Here is a 21577-nt window from a genome sequence, read left to right as displayed (position 1 = left end):
CAAGGAGTCTTCGAAGTGGGCAGCTCAATGCCTACATCAGCTCTAATTTTCCTCCCCGGGTACCTTCTAAAGTTGGCCACTTGAGACCACACTGAAGGCGGACTTAGAGGATTGTGGTGGTGTGTGCTCACTAAACACACATTTTCCACTGGCGAGCGGTCTTGACGAATGACGTTTGCTCAGCCAGGTATTGGGTTTCAGCAACACAGGACGGAATCATTAAAAAAAGCCACAGCTCCATTTCTGTCTAATCCACTAACAAACCCAACAGCAGCCAGCGGTTTATGAAAGCACATCAATGTGGGATTTTGTTTGGGTCATGCAAAGGTCTCATTCAGCACGGCAAGGAGTGAATGCCACCAATCCTCCGAGGCAACAAGCCCACCAATCCTGGCAGTGCCCGAGCCAGTCAGAGTGATCCCAAGGGCTCAAACACATGACACATTAATGACTTCAGTGGAGCCCCAGACGTTGTACACTTGGCAATTCTACCAAAACATCTGAAAAAAGTACTTCTGGACAGTGACAAGTCCTTTGAGTTTGAATTAACAGTTCATTGGTCATCAATGAGGCATTGTGCTTTTTCTTTGTATTGCAACGCTCATTCCAAAAGAGGTACCTGCCTCAACATGGGTTGTAAAGAGAAGAGTGAATACATGAATCAGTTGAAAAGAAACATACAACAGTATAGTCACCTCCATCGAAATGGCCATTAGAGCTAGCTTTGGAACGAATGCGCTTCCTTCCTGCGTTGTATCCAAGATACAGAGAGGTCAAGAAGGAGCAAAAATCCTTCACGTTATAACTGTCAGATCATCAAGCATCAAGACTGAGTGCTTCCTTAGGCTTTTTGTGGAATTTGTTTTGCAACAATTTCAAAAGAAGGTTCTGCCACGACACTGCACGTTGAAAACATCGAAAAGTACAGGAGCCCTCTTCATACTGACAACCGTAGCCAGCTTTAACTGCTATTTGCAGATTATGTGGTTCTGTTGGCTTCATCAAGCCGTGATCTCCAGCTCTCACTAGAGCGATTCGCAGCCGAGTGTGAAGCGGCTGGGATGAGAATCAGCACCTCCAAATCTGAGACTGTGGTCCTCAGTCGCAAAAGGGTGGCGTGCCCTCTCCAGGTCGGGGATGAGATCCTTCCCCAAGTGGAGGAGTTCAAGTAGCTTGGGGTCTTGTTCATGAGTGAGGGAAGAATGGAGCGGGACATCGACAGACGATCGGTGCACCGTCTGCAGTGATGTGGACTTTGTATCGGTCCGTTGTGGTAAAGAGGAAGCTAAGTCGATAGGCAAAGCTCTCAATTTACCAGTCAATCTACGTTCCTACCCTCACCTACGGGCGTGGGCTGTGGGTCGTGACAGAAAGAACAAGATCCCGGATACAAGCGGCCGAAATGAGTTTCCTCCGCAGAGTGTCCGGGCTTTCCCTTAGAGATAGGGTGAGAAACTCGGTCATCCAGGAGGGGATCAGTGTCGAGCCACTACTGCTCTGCATTGAGAGGAGCCGGATGAGGTGGCATCTGATTCGGATGCCTTTTGGACTCCTCCCTGGTGAGGTGTTCCGGGCATGTCCCACTGGAAAGAGACCCCGAGGACGACCCAGGACGCTGTAGAGACTATGTCACTCAGCTGGCATGGGAACGCCTTGGGATCCCTCTGGAAGAGCTGGAAGAAGTGGCTTGGGAAAGGGAAGTTTGGGTATCCCTGCTAAAGCTATTTCCCCCGCGACCTAACCTGGAAAAGTGGTAGATAATGGATGGATGGACTACCCTTAGAGTTAGCAAGTGATGAGTACCTAGAGGGGTTGAAGTTGATCCATGAATTAAGCGGCATTCAACGTACTATCAGAGTATTAGAAGTATTTTCACTCATGCGGGTGGCGACTGCACTGATGTCGCTGCGCCTTTCCCGTGCTTAGTTTGCCTTTATTCTCGAGCACATCCCATGTGCACTGTTTTGAAAATGTGGTGCAGTTATCCTCCAACAAATTCTTCCCGAGTTCCTCCACTGAGAAGCAAATGACAATTTTGGAACACGTCAGCAAGCTCCCTGACAAATGCAGCGACGAGTGAGTCAGACTCAGACGGGCTGATGTGCGCTCGTTGTTGTGGCTGACGAGGAGGAAAGACGCACATTTACTTTCATTTTAGCATCATTTCACACAATTAATGACTTAGCAACACCTAAAGCAAACTGGTCTGGGCGCAAACCGCCGCATCCATTTGCGGACAATGCCATTTCCAAACAATTTTTCCACACATTATATAACATCATCGTGTAAGAATGAACCGGGCTGGATTTACTCGGCTCGCCGGACGCAAATCGTCAGTGATGAGGATAATAATAGGTCTGTTTTCCAAAAGAGGGGAAGCGGTGCACTTCAATTTGACAAACATGAAAAGCATTTACATGCAGGGCCCAGAGAGGGGTCCCGGCAGCTACGTCATCCCGCATTCAGATTGGTCCTCTTTCTTTGTGGGGAGGATGTCAGCCATTCGTTACCTCGAGGATCATTCAATGTCAGCACCATTTTTCGCATTATCTGGTGTGACTCAAAATGAAATAGGTGACGGACAGAAACAGCAGCAGAGCAGAGAAGTGATTGTTACGTGGTAAAACACAGTGCTTTGGGATGTCCTCACACAAGGTGAGGCCTTGTTTCTTTTAGGGTCCTGAGCATATCTCCGAAATGTGGAACATTCCCAAGTTAATTTCATCTCTCCAACTCCAGTGGAAGAGATTGAATTTGCCTTTAGAGGTAGAGTAGTATTTGCAAAATTTCTGCATTGCAGAAACAAAACATTGTTCACTCACCCCTTTTAATCAGCAAAGAAGGATTTTTGTGCAATTGTGCGCACTCACACAGCAATCAGATAGTTTCATTATTTCTGTAAGTGTCTCGTGTGACATAAAATAGTTGACGGGCAGCAACGATCACTTTCAACCCAACAGAGTAGGAGAAATGAAAGGTGAAAGGTGTTAAGCCTCGCATTGTAGAATACTCTTGTACTATGTCCTATCTGTAACCTCTGATAAAACAATAGCTCTCAAGGCAGAAAATCAAGCTATGTCAAATTCATCTATCCAACAGCTCTCCAGATTTGAGGTTGACACACAAATGATCCTTGGCAAGAGTAAACTGTGGAATGCCCATATGGCTTGGTCTTATATGGCTCTGACGCTACCTCAGATTCCAAAAGGTTCCAGCGTAGACTCCATTTCTCATGTTCTGTCTTGGCACTGTAGGATTGTTTTTATTGAAACTGTTGGAAAATATTGTTTTGTACAGGGTTGTCAAAGGGGCAATAGAGGCATAAAAGTCTCATGGAAGCTAAAGACCTCTGTTACCTGCTACTAAAGTCCCAATAATGTGTTCAGGTTTGAGGGAAAGACCCTTTTTCTCTGGCCAGGAAACAAAAACTTGGTGGTGATTCATTTTTTTGAAGCAGTTGTTCCTCCTGGTTCTGCCAATGAGTCACCGTTCGGTCTCATGATGTTTCCCCCTCCTACTGCAACCCTGTTGCATGAGGGTAACCACTGAATTGATTATAGAAACTCACTGGTGACAGAATGTTAAGTACCATCGTGTATCTTAACGCATTTAGTCCGATCATCCTTTTTCTATTGCGTACTGCTTAGTCGTGTTCAGGGTCACACCATGTCTGGAACAATCCAAGGTAACTTGGGTTGTCCACACTGTGGACATGTCACCAGTCCAGGCAGGTCTTCTTAAAGCCTAAGCTCATGGATTGTTTTTTTTTTTTTTTTTTTTGGACTTTACCGAGTCAACAAACGAGAGAACAAGAGAAATATCGGCACACCTGCAGACAGAATGTTGACATACAATGGTTCTCTCTTAACAGCCCTTTGAGAAATTATCACTAAGCAAGAAGTAGGAATCTGCGTGACTAAAGTCTTCGCACAGTATCAGTTAGTGCTTTTGAGGCTAAAATCAACTTTGCATGAAAACACACCACGACCCGCCGCCTCAGAGCAAGCAGCTCTGTCGGCCGATGTGGCGGCGTTAGCTCACGGCATATGGGCAGGTGTGCATGAGAGCAGATGTTTTCACTCAAGTATGGCGATTAAAGCACAGCTGGAACTAATTTGCAACCAAGAGAGGGGTGTGGTCACCCAAAACATGATTTGAAAGCCTCAGCTGGTTTGATTTTTTTTTTTTTTTTTTTTTTTTTTAAAAGAACGCTTCATGGATCACAAGCACAGGTTGAACCAGCTTTGCTTTGCTTCTGCTGGATGATAAGCAGTCTCTATGCAGAGCCCAACTCCCTGCTGTTACCTGCAACAAAGTTCTAAAAGATTCTGTGAATTCAAGTACAAGAGACTTTACGTTACAGCAGGGGTGTTAAACTTGTTTACACCAGATTGTAGTTACTCTTGCACGCAGGGGAGCAGCTACAACTGCGAAAACACATAGATGTGTACTCGCTAGGGTTGGAACAATATGCCACAAGCTCTGGTTTCGTATCAACCTTTGTTTTAAGTTCAGCAATTTTCTAAAAAGTGCGAATTCATAGTTTGTCTTCTTTTTAGGAAAAGAAGCATGGGAATTATTATGGCAATTACTATGATGTCATAAAAACTCAAATAATGGCACTTACTATTGTTTTGACTCAATCTGGAGAGTCGTGCTGAAGGTGTTCAAATGCCACAGAAAGTTGCAGTTCTACAGCACTAGTTCATGGGGGGAAGCAAACAAACATATGACTATCTCTGATGTGTTTTGGTGGGTTTTCTACCTCAATGTGTGCGTGCTGTAAGTATTTCACGTCACCATTTTTCTCACCAAATAAACAGTATTTCCAAAGGTGCAAATGAACTGAAAATTTCACTAAATGTCGGGAACAACTGTAAAAATGTGAAATTTTATAGGGAAAATGTATTGAACACATGACGAAAGGAAGGTGTAAGTAGCCATGAAAAGCCAAGACAATGTCTAAAATCTATTAATAATCAAACAATAATCCAACCCCTTGTCACTGCAAATGAATATCAGATAGTTCAGTCGTAATTGATGGCCTACACAAAGGTCTCATTGCTTAGGTGCGAGTCTGGAGACATCTCTTGATGTATCAGAGCAGAGAGCTGTCTCAAGACCATCACAAGCTAAGAGGTGCAAAACAATAATGATGGCATTGGTTACAAGAGCGTAGCTAAGCTTCTGAACATCCCAGTGAGCACTTATTGGGCGACAATACTTAAGTGGAAAGTCAATCATACCACTTTAAATTTGCCTTGATCAGATGCTCCTTAGTCTGATTTCTAACCGAGGAGTGCAAAGAATAATCAGAAGAGTTGTCCAAGAGCCAAGAACCACCTGTGGAGAGTTTCAAAAAGACCTGTAACTAGCAGGTACCATTCTCATAAGGTAAAGAATGAGTAATACCCTCGAGTAATACCCTGTTTGCACAGTCATCGCGCAAGACCCCATTGCTGAGAAAAAAATTAAAAAACATCAACCTTTGTTTAAAGTTTACTGAACAACATGTACACAAGCCAGTAAAATACTGAGAGAATATAGTCTGGTCAGATGAGCGCAAAATGGAACTGCTTGAATGGAGGAGAAATGGGATTGCACAATACCCTAAAAACACCATACCAACAGTGAGGTTCGTAGGTGGGATGGTGTAGTGCTGCTTCTCAGCACATGGTTGTGGTAAGCTTTACATTATTGAAGGAAAAATGAATGCGAAAATATACCAAGACATTCTTGACAAAAATCTGCTACCATCTAAGAGGATGATCAAAATGAAACTGGGATGGCATTTCAGCAGGATAATGATGCAAAACATACTGCCAAAGAAACACTCACTTGGTTTCAAAGAACCAAAAGCCTAGCCAATCGGCTATCTTAAATCCAATTGAAAATCTATGAAAAAAAATTAAACTCAAGGGCCATAATAGAACCTCATAGAACCTTCAAAATTTGAAGACTGCTTGTGTGGCGAAATTGGCCAAAATCACACCAAAGGAATGCATGCAAGTAACAAACAGGAGGTGTCTTGAAGCTGTCATTACAAACATAGGCTTAAATTAATACCAGTTGGCATATTCAATATTTTTTCCCCCTCATTTCACATTACTACCCGCAACTTAATTTCCAAGTTTATTGTACTTTCTCTGTATGTATGGATTGTTTGGGTTGTTCCCAGCTAGTGACATTTTCATGTCAATAGGACCTTTGAAAATATATTTAATGATAAAAATGTGGCACGTTAAATACTTGTTTATTGGGATACTAGTTTCTCCTTCATTTGCTTTCATTTTAGGAGCAAAGCAAAGTTTGGAAAATGCAGCTGCAGCCAGCTTTACTGTCAAAACAATCACCCACATTTACAGTCGGTGTGGCATAACAATCACAAAGTTTTGTTGGGAGCATTTTTATTCCCAAAGCTACAACAGCACAAATTCTAATTAAAACATAAAAACGGAAGAATCAATGACACTAATAGAACAATGGATGAATCTGAATCTGGCAAATGCTTTTGTAAATTATATATATATATATATATAATTTTTATTTTTTTCCCCCCAAGCACTGTAGCGTACATGCCAGGCCCAATTGTACTGTAGCTACAATATGTAAGTAAAACACTAAGTGTGGCATACACTGAATTATCAACCACTGTGTTCTCCAAATATAGTTCTAGAAATATAGTTTGGAGTGTGTACTTCAGGAACTTACTGCACAACAGAAAACAGCCGACTGTCTTATACATTCTACTCCTGTGTTATAGGAACTAGAGCTCCATACCAGCAGGTGGCAGCAGCCTGCAACCATCTATTGTCGTTCTCACTAAGCGAATAAAAAAATCTTCAATTACTTAAAAGAGGAAGAAGGAAGCAAGTCGTCACACTGTGTCAATGTTTTTTATGGCTGAAATGGCACTGGACGTAGCAGGTGGGGGAAACAAAAAAAACAAACAAAAAAAACCCCACAGAAGAACGTCCGGGCCTCAAAAACAGAAAAATTTGTCCGTTCTGAAACGCTGTTGGTGTGTTTATCGCGCTGAAACCAGGCCCTGTCAATCAAATAGCAGATCTTTATTAATTATGCTTGTACATCCCTACGTTTGAGCCAGGAAAACATATCCACTTACAGGTTGAAGTGGCTTTCATCCCGCCACAAGAGGCGCTAGTCACTAGCTAGCATGTAAGCTTACTGGTGTTACTCTTGCCTGACGGTTGGGCTGCAGGCTTGGTCTCTGTCGTTACCTCCTCGCTTGTTGCGGCGGGGTCTGCATCCGCATAACAGACACTTGAACAACCACAGCAACACACTGCATCAATTTGCAGATGTGTTCATTGCATCAGTCCGCAGCTACGATCACGGCATTGCACTGTAAATGCCGCCACAGACATTAGCCCACCGCGACATTCACTGCTTCTCGGTACAGATGTATTCACCGCAGTTGAGTGCAGATGTACTCACTGGATCGGGCCAAATCCTCGAATGATAAATGCTTCACAGCACTGGTGTTGCAAATACATGGACAATATTAAGGTACAGATTTATTCACTACATTTAGGCTCCTTCTCGTTCACTGAACGGTTATCACAGCTACATTTATTGAATCTTGGTACCCATTTGTGGTTAATGAGGTGGACCTGGAGGCAAAGAGAGAGGTGATCTACTGGTAAGGTAACGTTCTGGCCCAGGACTGTGCTTGATGTAAACAAAAAAATTCAGACCAATAGACTGTTTTTGACTGACATCACACACCTTCCGATTTAGAACGCGATCGCCATTTTGGTTTGGTGAATTTGAGTAAACAAACCGTAGCTAAGCACTAATCATTTCTGTGGCTGTCTTGGATTAACAGAGCCGATGTAGCAGCCAAGTCATTCTCTTATGTCGGAGTTTGCTCGGAGCGTTTCGTTATTGGTAAGTATCGGATATCTTTTTCGAATTTCACACCTACTTAGATATAACTAAGTTCTGTGAAGGGGAAGAACTCTTTGGGTCCAAGGGCCTACATAATACTCGTATGTGAATGCAATGCACGTCTCCAAAATCTGTATTTTCTGTTTTATTATAATAAGTTTCCAAAAACGAGTGACCGCACCGCTAGCTGTTTTGTGAGTTGAGTTAAAAATGTAGTCGTGGAAGTAGAGAAAGAGATGCGGGCTCCACTTGGGACTCGTCCCGGTCGAACCTCTTGCTCTCCTTCTCGGTAACAAAAATGAAAATAATAATGTACACCTCTTTCGTTGGTATAGTCAACATAATTTAACATAACGCTGACTGTAATCACGCGGTACATATTTAAATTGCATTGTGCGCTACACCAACCTTAGCAGCATCACAAACACAGACATTGATGAATTGGTTGTAGGTGTCCAGACCTTTGTAATACTTTAGTTGATCCATGGTATAAACGCTTGTCGAGAAGAGGAGAAAATTGACGATGTCTGGATAGGTTACCGACACCCACAGTTTAAAATTCTTGCTCCATTTGTGTTTCTCCAAGGTATATGTGTCGATATTGTCGATCAAAGCACACTTCTTGTCGTAACGGTTCCTAGAAACAACATCTAACGTTCATTCAAGTAACTTTCCAAAGTCTTTTTAGCCATCATGCGTCACTTTTAACAGTCATACTCCGGTCTGTATGCAAAAGCAATTGAGTGAACGGCGCGTCAGTAGAGTCAACCCATCCAACATGGCCGGGTGCCTCGGACGTAGTCATGTGGTCAAAAACAGTCTATACACTACTTCAATGTTGCCGCTGGAGGTGAAGTGTTCCTCATGCTGCATTCACTTCCACATTGCCAAAGAGGAATTTAGTTTATCTAGATACAGACTCATTCACGACATACAGATGCGGATTTATTCACTCTGTCAGACTGCTACTGCATTGACTGGTTCGGTTCACAGCTGCATTTGCGTCATAGAATTTGCGTTGAATTCAAGGCATCGAGGTGCATATTTATAAACAGAAACAGACTTCAGCTACATTATCCAATGATTTTCATTCACTGATGATGTGCTCAAATACCTCCGGGGCAGTGTTTTTGCAGTCTGTTGGTGTGTGAGACACGTGAGCAATTGAAGATGGTAAAAGCACATGGTACCAAGGGTAGTGGTAAATGTACAACCCTTGCTATAATTTTGTCCTGCCCGTCTGTCCACGTGGTAACTGGATACCGCAGCCTCTGACTGGTCCCTTTGGGTCCTCATGACGAGCCACAGCAGACATATGACTGACAGATGTTGCGGGCCAACCTTGAAACTAAAGCCAGGATACTGCACGCTGTCAATTTCTCAGTCTTTCTTTGTGAATGTGATTGTCGCTGTCATTTCTTCTGCTCTTATTCGGACTCTGCACACGTCCGCTTACGTGAAACTGTTTTGATGGATGTCTGCTGTCATGATCTGTCATACGTGGTGTCCCTTCCCTGGTGGTGATTCAGTAAATCCCTGGATGATACTTCATCCAAAAACGGCAACTTTTAGACACCAGTTGGTTGACCAATGTGCACACAGATGTTTTGAGGTCACGAGTGTATTTTTTTGCGCACGTGTGGCTAAGGTCTCCACCCGCGTACAGCCCTAATTTGTGGATCGCTGCTTAAACTAGATGGACACAATCCATGTATGATTCATTCTATCCATTTTGTATATGAAAAGAGAAATTACAGTACAGTATATTCTGTAATTTTGCTTTTTCATCCACCAAAAAAAAAGAAAAGCTTGCATTTTTATGGCTCAAATCAAAAACAGGAATGCAAAACTGGGAACAGCGGACGACTGGTCAAAGAATCTGCCTCACGGTTCTGAAGACCGGGGTTTGAATCCTGGCCCTGCCTGTGTGGAGTTTGCATGTTTCCGCCCACATCCCAAAAATTATGCATTAATTGGAGATTCCATATTGCCCCTAGGTGTGACTGTGACTGGTCATTTGTTTCTGTGTGCCCATCGATTGGCTAGCAACCAGTTCAGGGTGTACCCCACCTCCTACCCGAAGATAGCTGGGATAGGCTCCAGCACTTCTGCAACCCTTGTAGACATAAGCGGCTCAGATAATGGATGGATGGATGGTGTGTGTACAGCGCAGTCGAGACATGCTGCTCAAGAGATCCATGTGGAGTTAAAAGTGTACCTCAGGGCAGTAACAAAAAAAATACATAAATCATGATCTATCTTTTTTTTAATTTTCCGTATCGCCCAGTTTTTACCGTATGGTGGACTTCATATTATATCAGATACTCTGTGGTGACTGGATTTTTCATAATAAACATTGTTGTGTACGTGACGCCTGCCTGTCACCCTTCTACTTGCCTGCTGGGAGAAGACGAGAGCGAGCTGCTCTGCCTGGAGCTGCACTGCGGCGTCGCCATCCTTCGCTCCGCGTTTCCGCTTCAGATTATCACCTGGAACATGGGGAAAACATTTAATTAGTGTTGCGAGTAACGGGAACGACTGGCTCATCCACTAGAATGTCTGCTTCCTCTGGCTGTGTCTAATTCAGTTATCAATGAAACCGTCTATTAGGAGTTGCTGCAAGGCTTCTGCGGCGCGGCAGTTGAATCATATTTCTTATCTTTTAATTTTTTGGCTGCCTGCCAACCTCGCTCTCTATCTGTCTCCCGCTCCCTGTCTCTCTCTCTCTCATCACTACTTTGAGCCTTAAGTGCTGCAACTTTATTCCGCCCATTTTTATTGATGAATCCCATTTGGGTCGGTCCATTTTCGAGCGGGAGATGCCACGGATACACTCTGGCCAACCCCCTCGCTCCCGCCTTCCGGAGAGCCGAGCTCTAATCCTTTTTAGTTAATGATATCCTGCAGTACAGCCACTCATTTAGTGTTTACTGTGGAGTTTAATTAGCAACCGTTAGCTAGTATGAGGCAGCACGGTGGTTGGCAACCAGTTTACGGTGTACCCCGCCTCCAGCACTCCCCGCGACCCTTGTGCGGATAAGCGGCTTTAAAAAATGGATGAATGGATAGTTAGTAAGAAGTTACAATACTGTATGTCTCACTCTTGCACAACAACAGATAAGAGAACTGTTTGGGGCGGTTCAGTTCTCTGTCCCCACTGCACTAAATTCCATAGATATCAAGTTGAAGAACAAACCCAACAATAATTTTTTTAAAAAGCGGCAACTTACGAAGCGTAATATACAAAACATAACGTACAAAACGTAAGGTAATATGTGAAAGGAAGAATATGAAAGGTAATGTACGAAATGCAGCATTGAAAAGTAAAAGGTGACATACCAGGTAGAACACGAGATGAAAGATAATGTGCAAAAAGGAGAGATGAAAAGTAACGTACAAAAGGTAACATGTGTAGCGTAACGTATGAGACAAGATACGAAAGGTGTGGTACGGAACATAAAATGTCATGCAGCGAACTCTACCGGGTTGTCAACAGTCAGCTGGAATATTGTAAATGAATACTTCTGACAGCGTTAATCAAAATAGAGCAATTTTTTGCATTCAAACTTAAGTCTGTCAAAAGTAACAGCTAATCGGCCAACCATCCCCAATTTGAATGCTGCTCTAAATGCAGCTTTTTTTGTGTTTCTTAAGAAGAAGCACTGCTACTGTCCTTTACCAGCCACCTGCATCTCGAGATCATGAATGCAGCAATGTTCTTTTACCCATTTGGCTATCTAATGACAGATTCCTTGAAACTTAAAACATCAATACAGCATCCATCCTCCCTCTTTTTAACGCCGTTTTTCCTTTTTGTTAACAGCAAACTGGACATTTTCAACCAAGCTTCACCTGAAATTCCGACACACTTTTAATTCTGGATCTCCAAATAGTTGGGCAGACGTACCGGGGTGGATGTTTCTTTTTATGTCTGGCGTTGTAACGCAAGACTCCCTTGCGGGGGGGTCCCACTGCCGGTGGGTTGCGGCGTCAGCAGTAAGGTGGACCAAACAAAGGACACCTCTGTTTCAGCTTCATGTCGCATGGCGGCTAAAACAACAAGGTCTCATTGCATGCGTGTGAGGGAAATGACATTCCAGAATCGCTGCCATATATGCATGCATTCTTTGACATATTATAAAAGTCTGGTATTGCGTTGTAACTTCCATCAAGGAAGTTTTTGTAAGTTTTCCCAAACAGGAATACAGAGAGTCCTCGGGTTAAGACCGAAGACGTATCGACTTTACAACGCCCCTCCTCCGTCCGCCATTTTGTCTGGCTAATGCTTGTCCGTATTTGTGCACCAGGAGTATCTTTTTGCCCTCCTTTTGAGACATTATCGCCCCAAAGAAGAAAGCTGTCTTTTAGCAATGCTTCTGCAGCCAAAAGAAAATCCATGACCATGGAAACGAAGCTCAAGATCAGCAAAGATTGGAGGAAGGAGAGACACCAACACCACCAATGCTTCAGTCGGTCGACCGTGGTGACACTTATTAAAGACAAAGCCCGTATTTTACCGCATGTGAAGGGTTCCATTCCTATGTTGGCTACAATGATCACAAAATAAGGTTCTTTGGTAATTGTAGAGATGGAGAGGATTGAAGACCAGGTTCCTTCGCAATAGCTAAGCACAGCCTCCCCTTCTTCTTCTTCTCCATCCACCTCTCAGCAGTAATGCTAAGTACATCATCTTGTTTATTTCAATGTATTTGTTTTTTGTCCAAAGTATTTTGATGTAAATTCTGACTTTAATTGTGGAATGGGACTTAAGTCGAAATTCGAGTTAAGTCGCTACTGTAGGAACGGAACTCAGTCGTAGACTGAGGAGTCCCTGTAGGTTGCAGAATGGGGGACCTTTTTATTAGGTTACCTTGGTAAAATGGCTTGAGCATTTTATGGACACCAAGGTGACACACAACTTCATTCTTGTTTTGTTTTGGGGTTTTTTTCACCGTTAGTTTATGTGGAGTTCATGGCGATGTACTGATTGTACAAGATGTATTTTACCTAGTTTGAGCACTGGGGGAGAAACCACATTTATACTTTAGTGGGTCTTAATCTTGATAAACCTTGATTGTTAGGTTCTGAAAAAAATCCTCTACAGATTTTGACAGTATTTTCACAAAGGGGATTAGGTACCAGCCCAGGGAGAAATGTAATGCAGCAGAACATAACGGAACAAGCATAGCATCCATTCTTCCGTTTCCCAAGCCGTTGGAAGGAAATAAATTCAAGGTAACATACAAAAGGTAATGTTGAAAAATAACATACCAAAGTTAAAAGAATGCAACATAACAGTATAAATGGTAATATTCAAAAGGAATATTGTGAAAAATAAAATGTACAGTTGAAGCCAGAAGTTTTCACACACGGATCAAAAACACGAGTTTTTGTTTCACTGTCTGAAGTCAAGTCAGACTAAAAATCTCGTGTTTCAGGTCAGTCAGGATCACAAAACTATTTCCATCCATTCATTTTCTGAGTATCGAGTAGCATTTCCCTTGCATGACTTGGGTCAAACGTTTTAGGTAACCTTCCGCAAGCTTCCGACAGAATTCTGCTGGAATCCTGGTCCATTCCTCCTGAGAGAACTGGTGTAACTTAGTCAGGTTTGTTGGTTGCCTTGCTTTTCAGATCTGCCCACAAATTTTTGATGGGATTCAAATCGGAGCTTTGTGAAGGCCACTCAAAGACATTGACTTTAAGTTCAAACCACTTTTCATCCTTTTTAGCAGTACAGCGTTCCCCCGTTATTCACTAGGGTTACGTTCCTTCCAGCCTCGCGGACAACAAAAATTTGCAAATAGCTATGTAGGATATGCACTATATTTTTGCAACCCTAAGATGCACTTGAAAGTCTTGAATTTTCTCCAGGATGGACAGCCTACTTTGAATGTATAATTGTTGTGTAGCTTGTCCAATGAAGTACATTCAAACACATTGGCTACAGTATTAGCATGCATGCCAGCAAGTGGTTTAGCGTGTACTAAATACTACCATATAATGGCACTCACGAGGCAGTGAGGAAAAATTTCATTCCACATCTGTAAGCAGAAGAAGCTTACATTGCTCCACACGCTGCCATTATTGACGATGTTGTACACGCTCACGGTGTCACATCAAAACTAAAATTATCACACCACAACAAAGAGGCTATCATATCTAGTAAATAAAACAAAAGGACTCACAAATTACTGTTTTTTTCGCACTATAAGGCGCACCGCATAATAAGGCGCACCTTCAATGAATGGCCTATTTTTTAAAAATAAATTAATATATAAGGCGCACCACATGATAAGGCGCATAGAAAAGATGCTACAGTACAGGCAGGGGTTACGTTATGCATCCATTAGATGGAGCTGCACTAAAGGATCAATATTGATCCATATATAAGCAGCACTGGATTATAAGGCGCACCATCAGCTTTTGAGAAAGTTAAAAGCTTTTAGGTGCACCTTATAGTGCGGAAAATACAGTAATATACACAAAACATGCACTTTAAACGGTATTTACATGCTCATAGCATGCTTTGTGGCACTCCCAGCATGCTTTGCGGCATTATGGACCTCCATAATGCCGGAAAAGCGCATTTACGTGCCATTTTCGGATGAAAAATTTCTGTCACTGGAAAAAAACACCCCTGGAAAGGTTGTTGATGATTCAAGCGAAAATCAAGTCCAGCTAGCACTTCTCTGTATAAAGATTGGGAGGGGCCAATAATGATCAGGTTGTCTTCGTGGGCATCTCAGTCTCGCTGTTTAGTGGCTACAAGGGTCAGTCAAAATGTCTTAATTAGGGCTGGGCAATAGTAAAACAATAAAGATACATATTTCAAAATAACTGATGTGTTTTGACAGACAATACGATAGCAAATAATATGTGATTTGCTCCACATTGAAACAATCGTGGCGACTTGTGCAATCGTGCCAAGTTTGATTGCATGATTCTACTTTGATGCACGCAGCATTTTAGCAGCGAGATGCAACTGTTGATGCTGTGGGTTTCTTCTGAGCCTTTCCAAAACAAAAATAACTCCACAACGCCGAAATGTTCAGGCTTTTCTTGTCAACAACTTTTCTTGTTTCGGTTTTCAGCCTTGGTGTCCTAATTTTCGGTTTCGCCCAAGAATTTTCAGTGCATCACTAGTTACAAGAGAAGGAAGGGGAAACATTTTTCCATGGAGCTTTGCTTCAGCGTTTCACCAATTTTGTTGACAATAATATGACCAATTCGGTTGGGAAAGAAAGCTAAAAAAAATAGCTTTTTGCGCTGTGGAGTGAGCTCACTGTCTGTCCTGGTCACAATCATGCGGTAGCTGTATAAAAATAAACGCGCAGTGCTTTGATGTCACTCGCTGGTGAGCTCGAATGACTCTTCGCAGACTCTTGTGACGAACCGCTCACTTGAGGATTAAACTAAATCACAGCGTTCACTCAAAAGAAGCATCCATCGGGGCTCAAAAGAAGAATTACAGTATGTGGAGGCTGTCTTTAATATTCTTGTTCTTTTGCACCATTTCATGTTTTGCATTGTGTTTTCATTCAATTTTGTACACACACGAACAATAACTTTTTGTTGACGGAGAACTGTTTTGCTTGTACTGTTTACAGTCCACTTGGCGCTTTATCTCCAGTGACTCTAAATAGTCAGCATTCCTCTGATTATATTGACATAGGACCACCCTATCTCATGAGCCCCTTTTACACTCCCTGTAAAACCCGATATTTGGATCTGGTATAAAAGACAATGATGCAAAAAGAGGGGTGGGGAGGTTTGTAGCATTTGCACGTGTAATGTAATCGACTGTAATTTGTTGTTGCTGAATACTTAATAATTGTGTGGTTTTCTTCATAAATAAAGCAGGCAGGAATTGGTGACAATGTGACAGATTTTCACAAATTTGCACTCTCGCAAGTGACAAGTCCTAGAAATGTCGACCCCATAGGCGAAAAGGAACAATGTTGTTTTACACATTTTTTTTGTTTAGAATAAAGACTTTAAATGTATAAGGTATAATTATTAATCACCCCTCTTCATGCTGTATCACAACAAAGCCTTCAATATGACGTAAATTAAAATGTTTGTACGGCCTCCTCATTCTAACCTTTCACCTTTTTCCATGGCTTTGTGGATCTGTGTTCTGTCCATGTATGGCACTGGCTGTAGTTAAAATGTCATTTCTGCCATGTCATTTTGATCCAGTGCGGGAATGTAAAGGTTCGTATAAAAAATAAACTGAAAAATATAGGATTTGTTGGGAACTAATAAGATTAATCAGTATTCTGTCATCTACTTTTGTAATTGTTTGGGTGAATCCAAATTTTTTTCACAAAAAAATCTGGATTATAGTTTAAGTAAACTACTGCTAGCTACGACCTAATCTTCTAGCACATTATCGCACGTTGAGCTAATCCATCCACTGATAAAAATGATGTGCATATCTCTAGAATATAACATTTCGAAATTTTGGCTTTTAGTTCCCCTTTAATCCCATCCATCAATCCAATCCAAGCCGCTTATCCTCACAAGGGTCGTGGGGGGTGCTGGAGCCTATCCCAGCTGTCAACGGGCAGGAGGCAGGGTACACCCTGAACTGGTTGCCAGGCAATTGCACATCAAGACAAACAACTGCAAACACTCACAATCACACCAAGGGGCAATTTAGAGCATCCAATAATGTTGCATGTTTTTGGGATGTGGGAGAAAACCCAGACACGTGAAGAATATGCAAACTCTAGACAAGCAGGACTGGGATTGAACCTGGGACATCAAAACTCTGAGGCCAAAGCTTTCCAGCTGATCCACCGTGCTGCCTTCCCCTTTAATTGCTACCAAACACAAATAGAGGAGCAACTGGCTGTTAGTATAACTAGTCTAATAAGTCATGTACAGCTCTAAAGACAAGAAGAAGCGTTTGCAATGGCAAACTACAAACAAATTAATTAATTTCTTCATCTGCTGTTCCTCTTTGTTTTCTTAATTTATATTAGTCTGAATGCCTTGTGGAACCACGCTGCTTTTCATAGGTAACTCCTGGTACTACAACAATAATGGTTTTGTGTGCGGTGTGCTGTGTTGGACACCTGAAGTACAACACACACACACACACGCTAATAGCCATAAACATAAGCATGCAATCCAAATTTTTCCTCAGCATCAATCGGGTCTCTTGATTGGTTAACGTTTATACTTGGTAATTGTGTTCCCCACTTTACCGTTACATCCCATAGTTTCTACCCAGATTGCACATGAATCACTAACTTTGGCGGTGAAGCCATCGCTTCACTCTGACAGACACAGCAACATAAATCTTGCCAAACCCCTGCCGCCTCCTGCAGCCTAATGATGGAAAAGTGCGGTGAGTGACTGACACGTCTTGCGCCTACCTGACAAAACAAGGAGGATGCTGACAAGTAAGTAGGGCTAATACTCTTTTCCGTGTTGCTTTGCTACACAAAAGTGTTGAGGAAGATAAGGAGGTGACGGGATGGAACGTGGGAAGTACATTTTGGGTAAAACCACATTGCGGTGTACATTTTTTTCTGAAGAGCAATTATTTTCTCATTTTACACACGTGAAGCTCGAGATGTGACTTTACGATCGTAGTATTTTCATCGTATCTCATGTCATTCACTGAACGACCATGCATTTAGCATAGCATCTTTTACCATGTTGGCATTTAATCAATTTTCATTTCTCATTTCATGTAAAATCCTCATCTATATCCATCATAGTGGGGTCAGTGCTTGGGTTGCTATCTTTCTGTATGTTAGCCAATCAAAAGACATTCATACCTATCAAGGCCATTTAAGATTCCTGCAGTAATTTTTCTAGTTATTCATCCATCCATTTTCCCCTTATCCTCACAAGCGTCGTGGGAGAGCTGGAGTCCATCCCAGCTGTCATCGAGCAGGAGGTGGGGTAAACCCTGAACTGGTTGCCAGCCAATCACAGGGCACATGGCAACAGACAACAGTCAGACTCACAATCACATCTCGGGGCAATTTAGAGTCTACAATTAATTGTTTTTGGGACGTAGGAGCGCCCAGGGGAAAGAAAACATACAAACTCCACGCAAGTGGGGCCGGGATTACAATCCCAGTTCTTATAACTGTGAGGTCAATGCTCTAACAAGTTGCCCACCGTGCCACCCAGCTGTAAATAACTTTGCCAAAAGATTAAAAAGAGCTCTCGGTTTAATGCAGTGCAGTTCTACATGATCACAATAAGAATCTGATTTTTAAACAAATATCCACACTCAGTGTCAGTCAAAATTCCGCATTGTCACAAAAGCAGAATTGTACTGAAGTGAACCTTATTTTATTCATGATTCTCAAACATTTATAAATAGAGTACAACCTCAAAACTCATGCAATTAGGAATTGTAGCAAAATTTTTACAAAACAATGGCTCCTAAGTCACTCATTTTTTACATCAAGGGAGCCCTATCTCACATAAGCTCATTTTAAAGGGTTGACTTCTGCTTTTTGTTTTTACATTGGCTTTTTGGAACACATATTCTAAAAGAAGAGAGGGTAATCTTTGTAAAATAAAAACTGGTGGGTCCTCTTGTGGGGAGTTTGTATGTTCGTAATTCCAGGGCTACAGAGCGCACCTGGTTATAAGCCTCACCCAGTACATTTGTAAAGGAAATACCATTTGGTACATGCATACGCCGCAGCTGTGTAAAAGCTGCAAGTTCCCACATTCAAACCCACATTGAAACACGAGATATTTACAAAGAAAGACGGTACAAGTTAGTTTAAAGCTAGCACCGGCGCGCTAACTGGGCCAGTTAAAAAAACAACATACAAGTTAAAATCACTGAGACACAGCAGTAACACGCTAGCACAGCGCTAACAGGGCCGGACCGGTAAAAGTCACTTCCTCACCACATTTTATTCCACCGGTCTCACTCTTGCCTTTTCCGCTCGAGTGCCTCCTTGCAGCAGTTATAAAAAATACGCAAATTAGCCTCATCCCCGCATAAACCGCAGGGCTGAAAGTGTGTGTGAAAGTCACGTCTTATATTATATATAATATTACGGTATTTGTTTACACATTCCAAAAACATTCACGTTAGCTTCAACGTAGACTATAAATTGTCTATAGTTGAGAGAATCCATTAATCCATTTTCTTAGCTGCTTATCCTCACAAGGGTTGCGGGAGTGCTGGAGCCTATCCCAGCTATCAACGGGCAGGAAGCGGGGTACACCCTGAACTGGGCGCCAGCCAATCGCAGAGCACATAAAGAAACCGAAGTGCCTGGAGAAACCCACGCAGGCACTGGGAGAGAATGCAAACTCCACACAGACGGGTCCGGGATTGAACTCAGGACCTCAGAACCGTGAGGCCAACGCTTTACCAGCTGACCCACCATGTCGCCAGTTGAGTGAATGTTTGTCAATAATTTGTCTGCCCTGTGATTGACTAGTGGCCAGTTCAGGAGTGACGCCAACGCTCTCAGTTGGGATAAGCTCCAGGTCACCCCCGACCCTAATGAGGATAGGGACTACGTAGTAAACGGTTGAATGAATGACAATAGTTCCTTGATATAAGGATTTACAGGTTTGAAATGTAAAGACAAAGTACACGTACAGTATACAAATCCAGTACATACACGATAGACAGACAAGTGAGCTCACTGGAAAAGTAATTTTTGACCATGGAAATGCTTCCATCCCCCTAAATAGATGACAAAAGCAGGGTTTCTTTTTTTTCCCCAAATGCGAGATCAGATTTTACAGAAGCTATTCTCAGTGTCGCGTGGTCTGCTTTCGGTGTTGTTCTGGTTCTGTCTCATACACTTTTATTCCTTTCTGCAATATGTGCGTGCGAGTGGCTGGCGCGCCCTAAAATACATGCCCTTGTAAGGTCTCGCCATTCTATTCACGTCTCACGGCATTCTTTCCCCTGGCATCGTTGTAATAATAATATGGAGGAAAAAATGACAATAATGGAGAAATGTGGCCGCGCGGCAAGTAACGAAACCATAAATGGCTAACGTACACGGACCACCACCTTCACCGTTTACCGGTATGCTAATCATAGGTAAAGATATCCACTTTATGTAAGGTTTGAAGGCAGACTGGGAGGACATAAGTTTCCGGGATACAAGAATGGGCACATACGACATTATTGAGTGACCACAGCGTCTTCAGTTTTGTTAAAGACGATGTTTCCACATACAACTTTAAGAGTTGAGGTAGACTGTGAGGGACTAAGATGTCACAAGGATAAACGTCAATTTACGAAACATTCCGGAGTGAGTCCCCCCATATTCTGGAGTGTGAATGGACCTTTCCGACCTGTCAATAACTCGTACAATAATAGCCAATCAGGTAGCCGCATTGTTTTAACCCCTGGCTTGACACGCCCCTCTCGCCGTATCGTCCCACAAGCAATGCTGGTTGTCAGAAGCGTGCGCTTGGAAAAGTTAGCGTTACAAAGAAAATGGTCCTCAGATGCGCTTGGGGAACTTGCAATTCTGATGAAAGATGCTAGGTTACAAGTGCCCCGGTTGAATCATTTTCTAAAGCCTAAAACACAGTTGACAAAGTGTCTACAATGGATTAAAGGTCACGGAAGATTGCATGTACAACTAAATGTGGACAATACCAACAAACACAAGGTTGTATGTTCGAAGGTAAGTGAGGGAGAAGTAACTTCTCTGAGTTTGATTGAATTATTATCAGTGCTTTATACATTGCAGGAGAACAACATCTTTCACTTTGTTAGTGTATCACTGACCTGCCGAATGAAGTATGTCATGTTTTATGCCGAAGAGTCGGGTTGGGGATACATAAATGCGCCATGTCATGCAAGAGAAATGTATATTTGCCTATTTGTATCATATCGGACTTTTAAGACAGAGCACTGGGTTCGATTACGGGCCAGTCAAATGAATACACCCACTCACTAATAAAGATTACAATGATATTACTCGTGATCTTTCCAACTAAAGAGTACTCACCCTGCTTTACATGCGCAGTTGGATTCCACTATTTTATCTTGTTGGATTTCAATATGAAGTTTGTGAGGCGTCAAACTTTTTTGCATCGATCGCCAACGTTTTGCTGTAACTCTGACATTGCGTCCTGCTCCGTCCAAAATCTTAATTCCGTGTACATATCCTTGCGTGAAATAGTTGAGACCTCTCTGTAGAACTCTCTTGGACTAGTCTGACGCATTTGGCAAAAAATATACCCCAATAATATCTGGAATACACGATAGAGAATTGACATCAAACATGTTGTGATCAATCGCCATTTTGGAAGATTGTGGGACATTGGTGGGGGGGTTTAAGATCACCTTCAGAAAGGTCCATTGTTAAAGTGAACACTTCACAGTTTACCGGAATGCTAATAAACATTAGTATAACTTAGTATATTAGTACATTAGTATAACTTCAAATTTGAGCCAAACTGTGAGGAACTAAGTGGGTGCCAGGATACAAAAATGGATTCATACAACAGAAAGTCCACCTATATTACACAGAGGTTATCCAAGACAATTTTGGTGAATTTGATCAGAGGTCCTCAGACATGTCTGGTGGGTGGCTGGTATTTCAAAAGCGGCCATCCAAGTTCCAACACTCTTAATCATTGATCATCCTCTTCCACATACAGAATCGTAAAGTCTCCATATGAACGCATTCCCTTTTAA

At 42.4% G+C, this 21577-nt stretch overlaps 1 protein-coding gene across 1 annotated transcript in view; it reads right to left on the bottom strand.

Moving 5' to 3' along the window:
• LOC133502163 (protein inscuteable homolog) overlaps window positions 1-21577 on the bottom strand; it is a 40981-nt gene that overhangs the window by 18863 nt on the left and 541 nt on the right. Inside the window, exon 2 of the mRNA XM_061822639.1 lies at window positions 10309-10400. Within this exon, the coding sequence (XP_061678623.1) occupies window positions 10309-10367 (59 nt within the window). The 5' untranslated portion in view covers window positions 10368-10400. The remainder of the gene's footprint in view (window positions 1-10308; window positions 10401-21577) is intronic.

The sequence above is a fragment of the Syngnathoides biaculeatus genome, chromosome 6 (assembly GCF_019802595.1).
Source record: "Syngnathoides biaculeatus isolate LvHL_M chromosome 6, ASM1980259v1, whole genome shotgun sequence".
In the NCBI taxonomy this organism is placed as follows: domain Eukaryota; kingdom Metazoa; phylum Chordata; class Actinopteri; order Syngnathiformes; family Syngnathidae; genus Syngnathoides; species Syngnathoides biaculeatus.
This window is presented reverse-complemented; position numbering and strand designations above follow the sequence as displayed.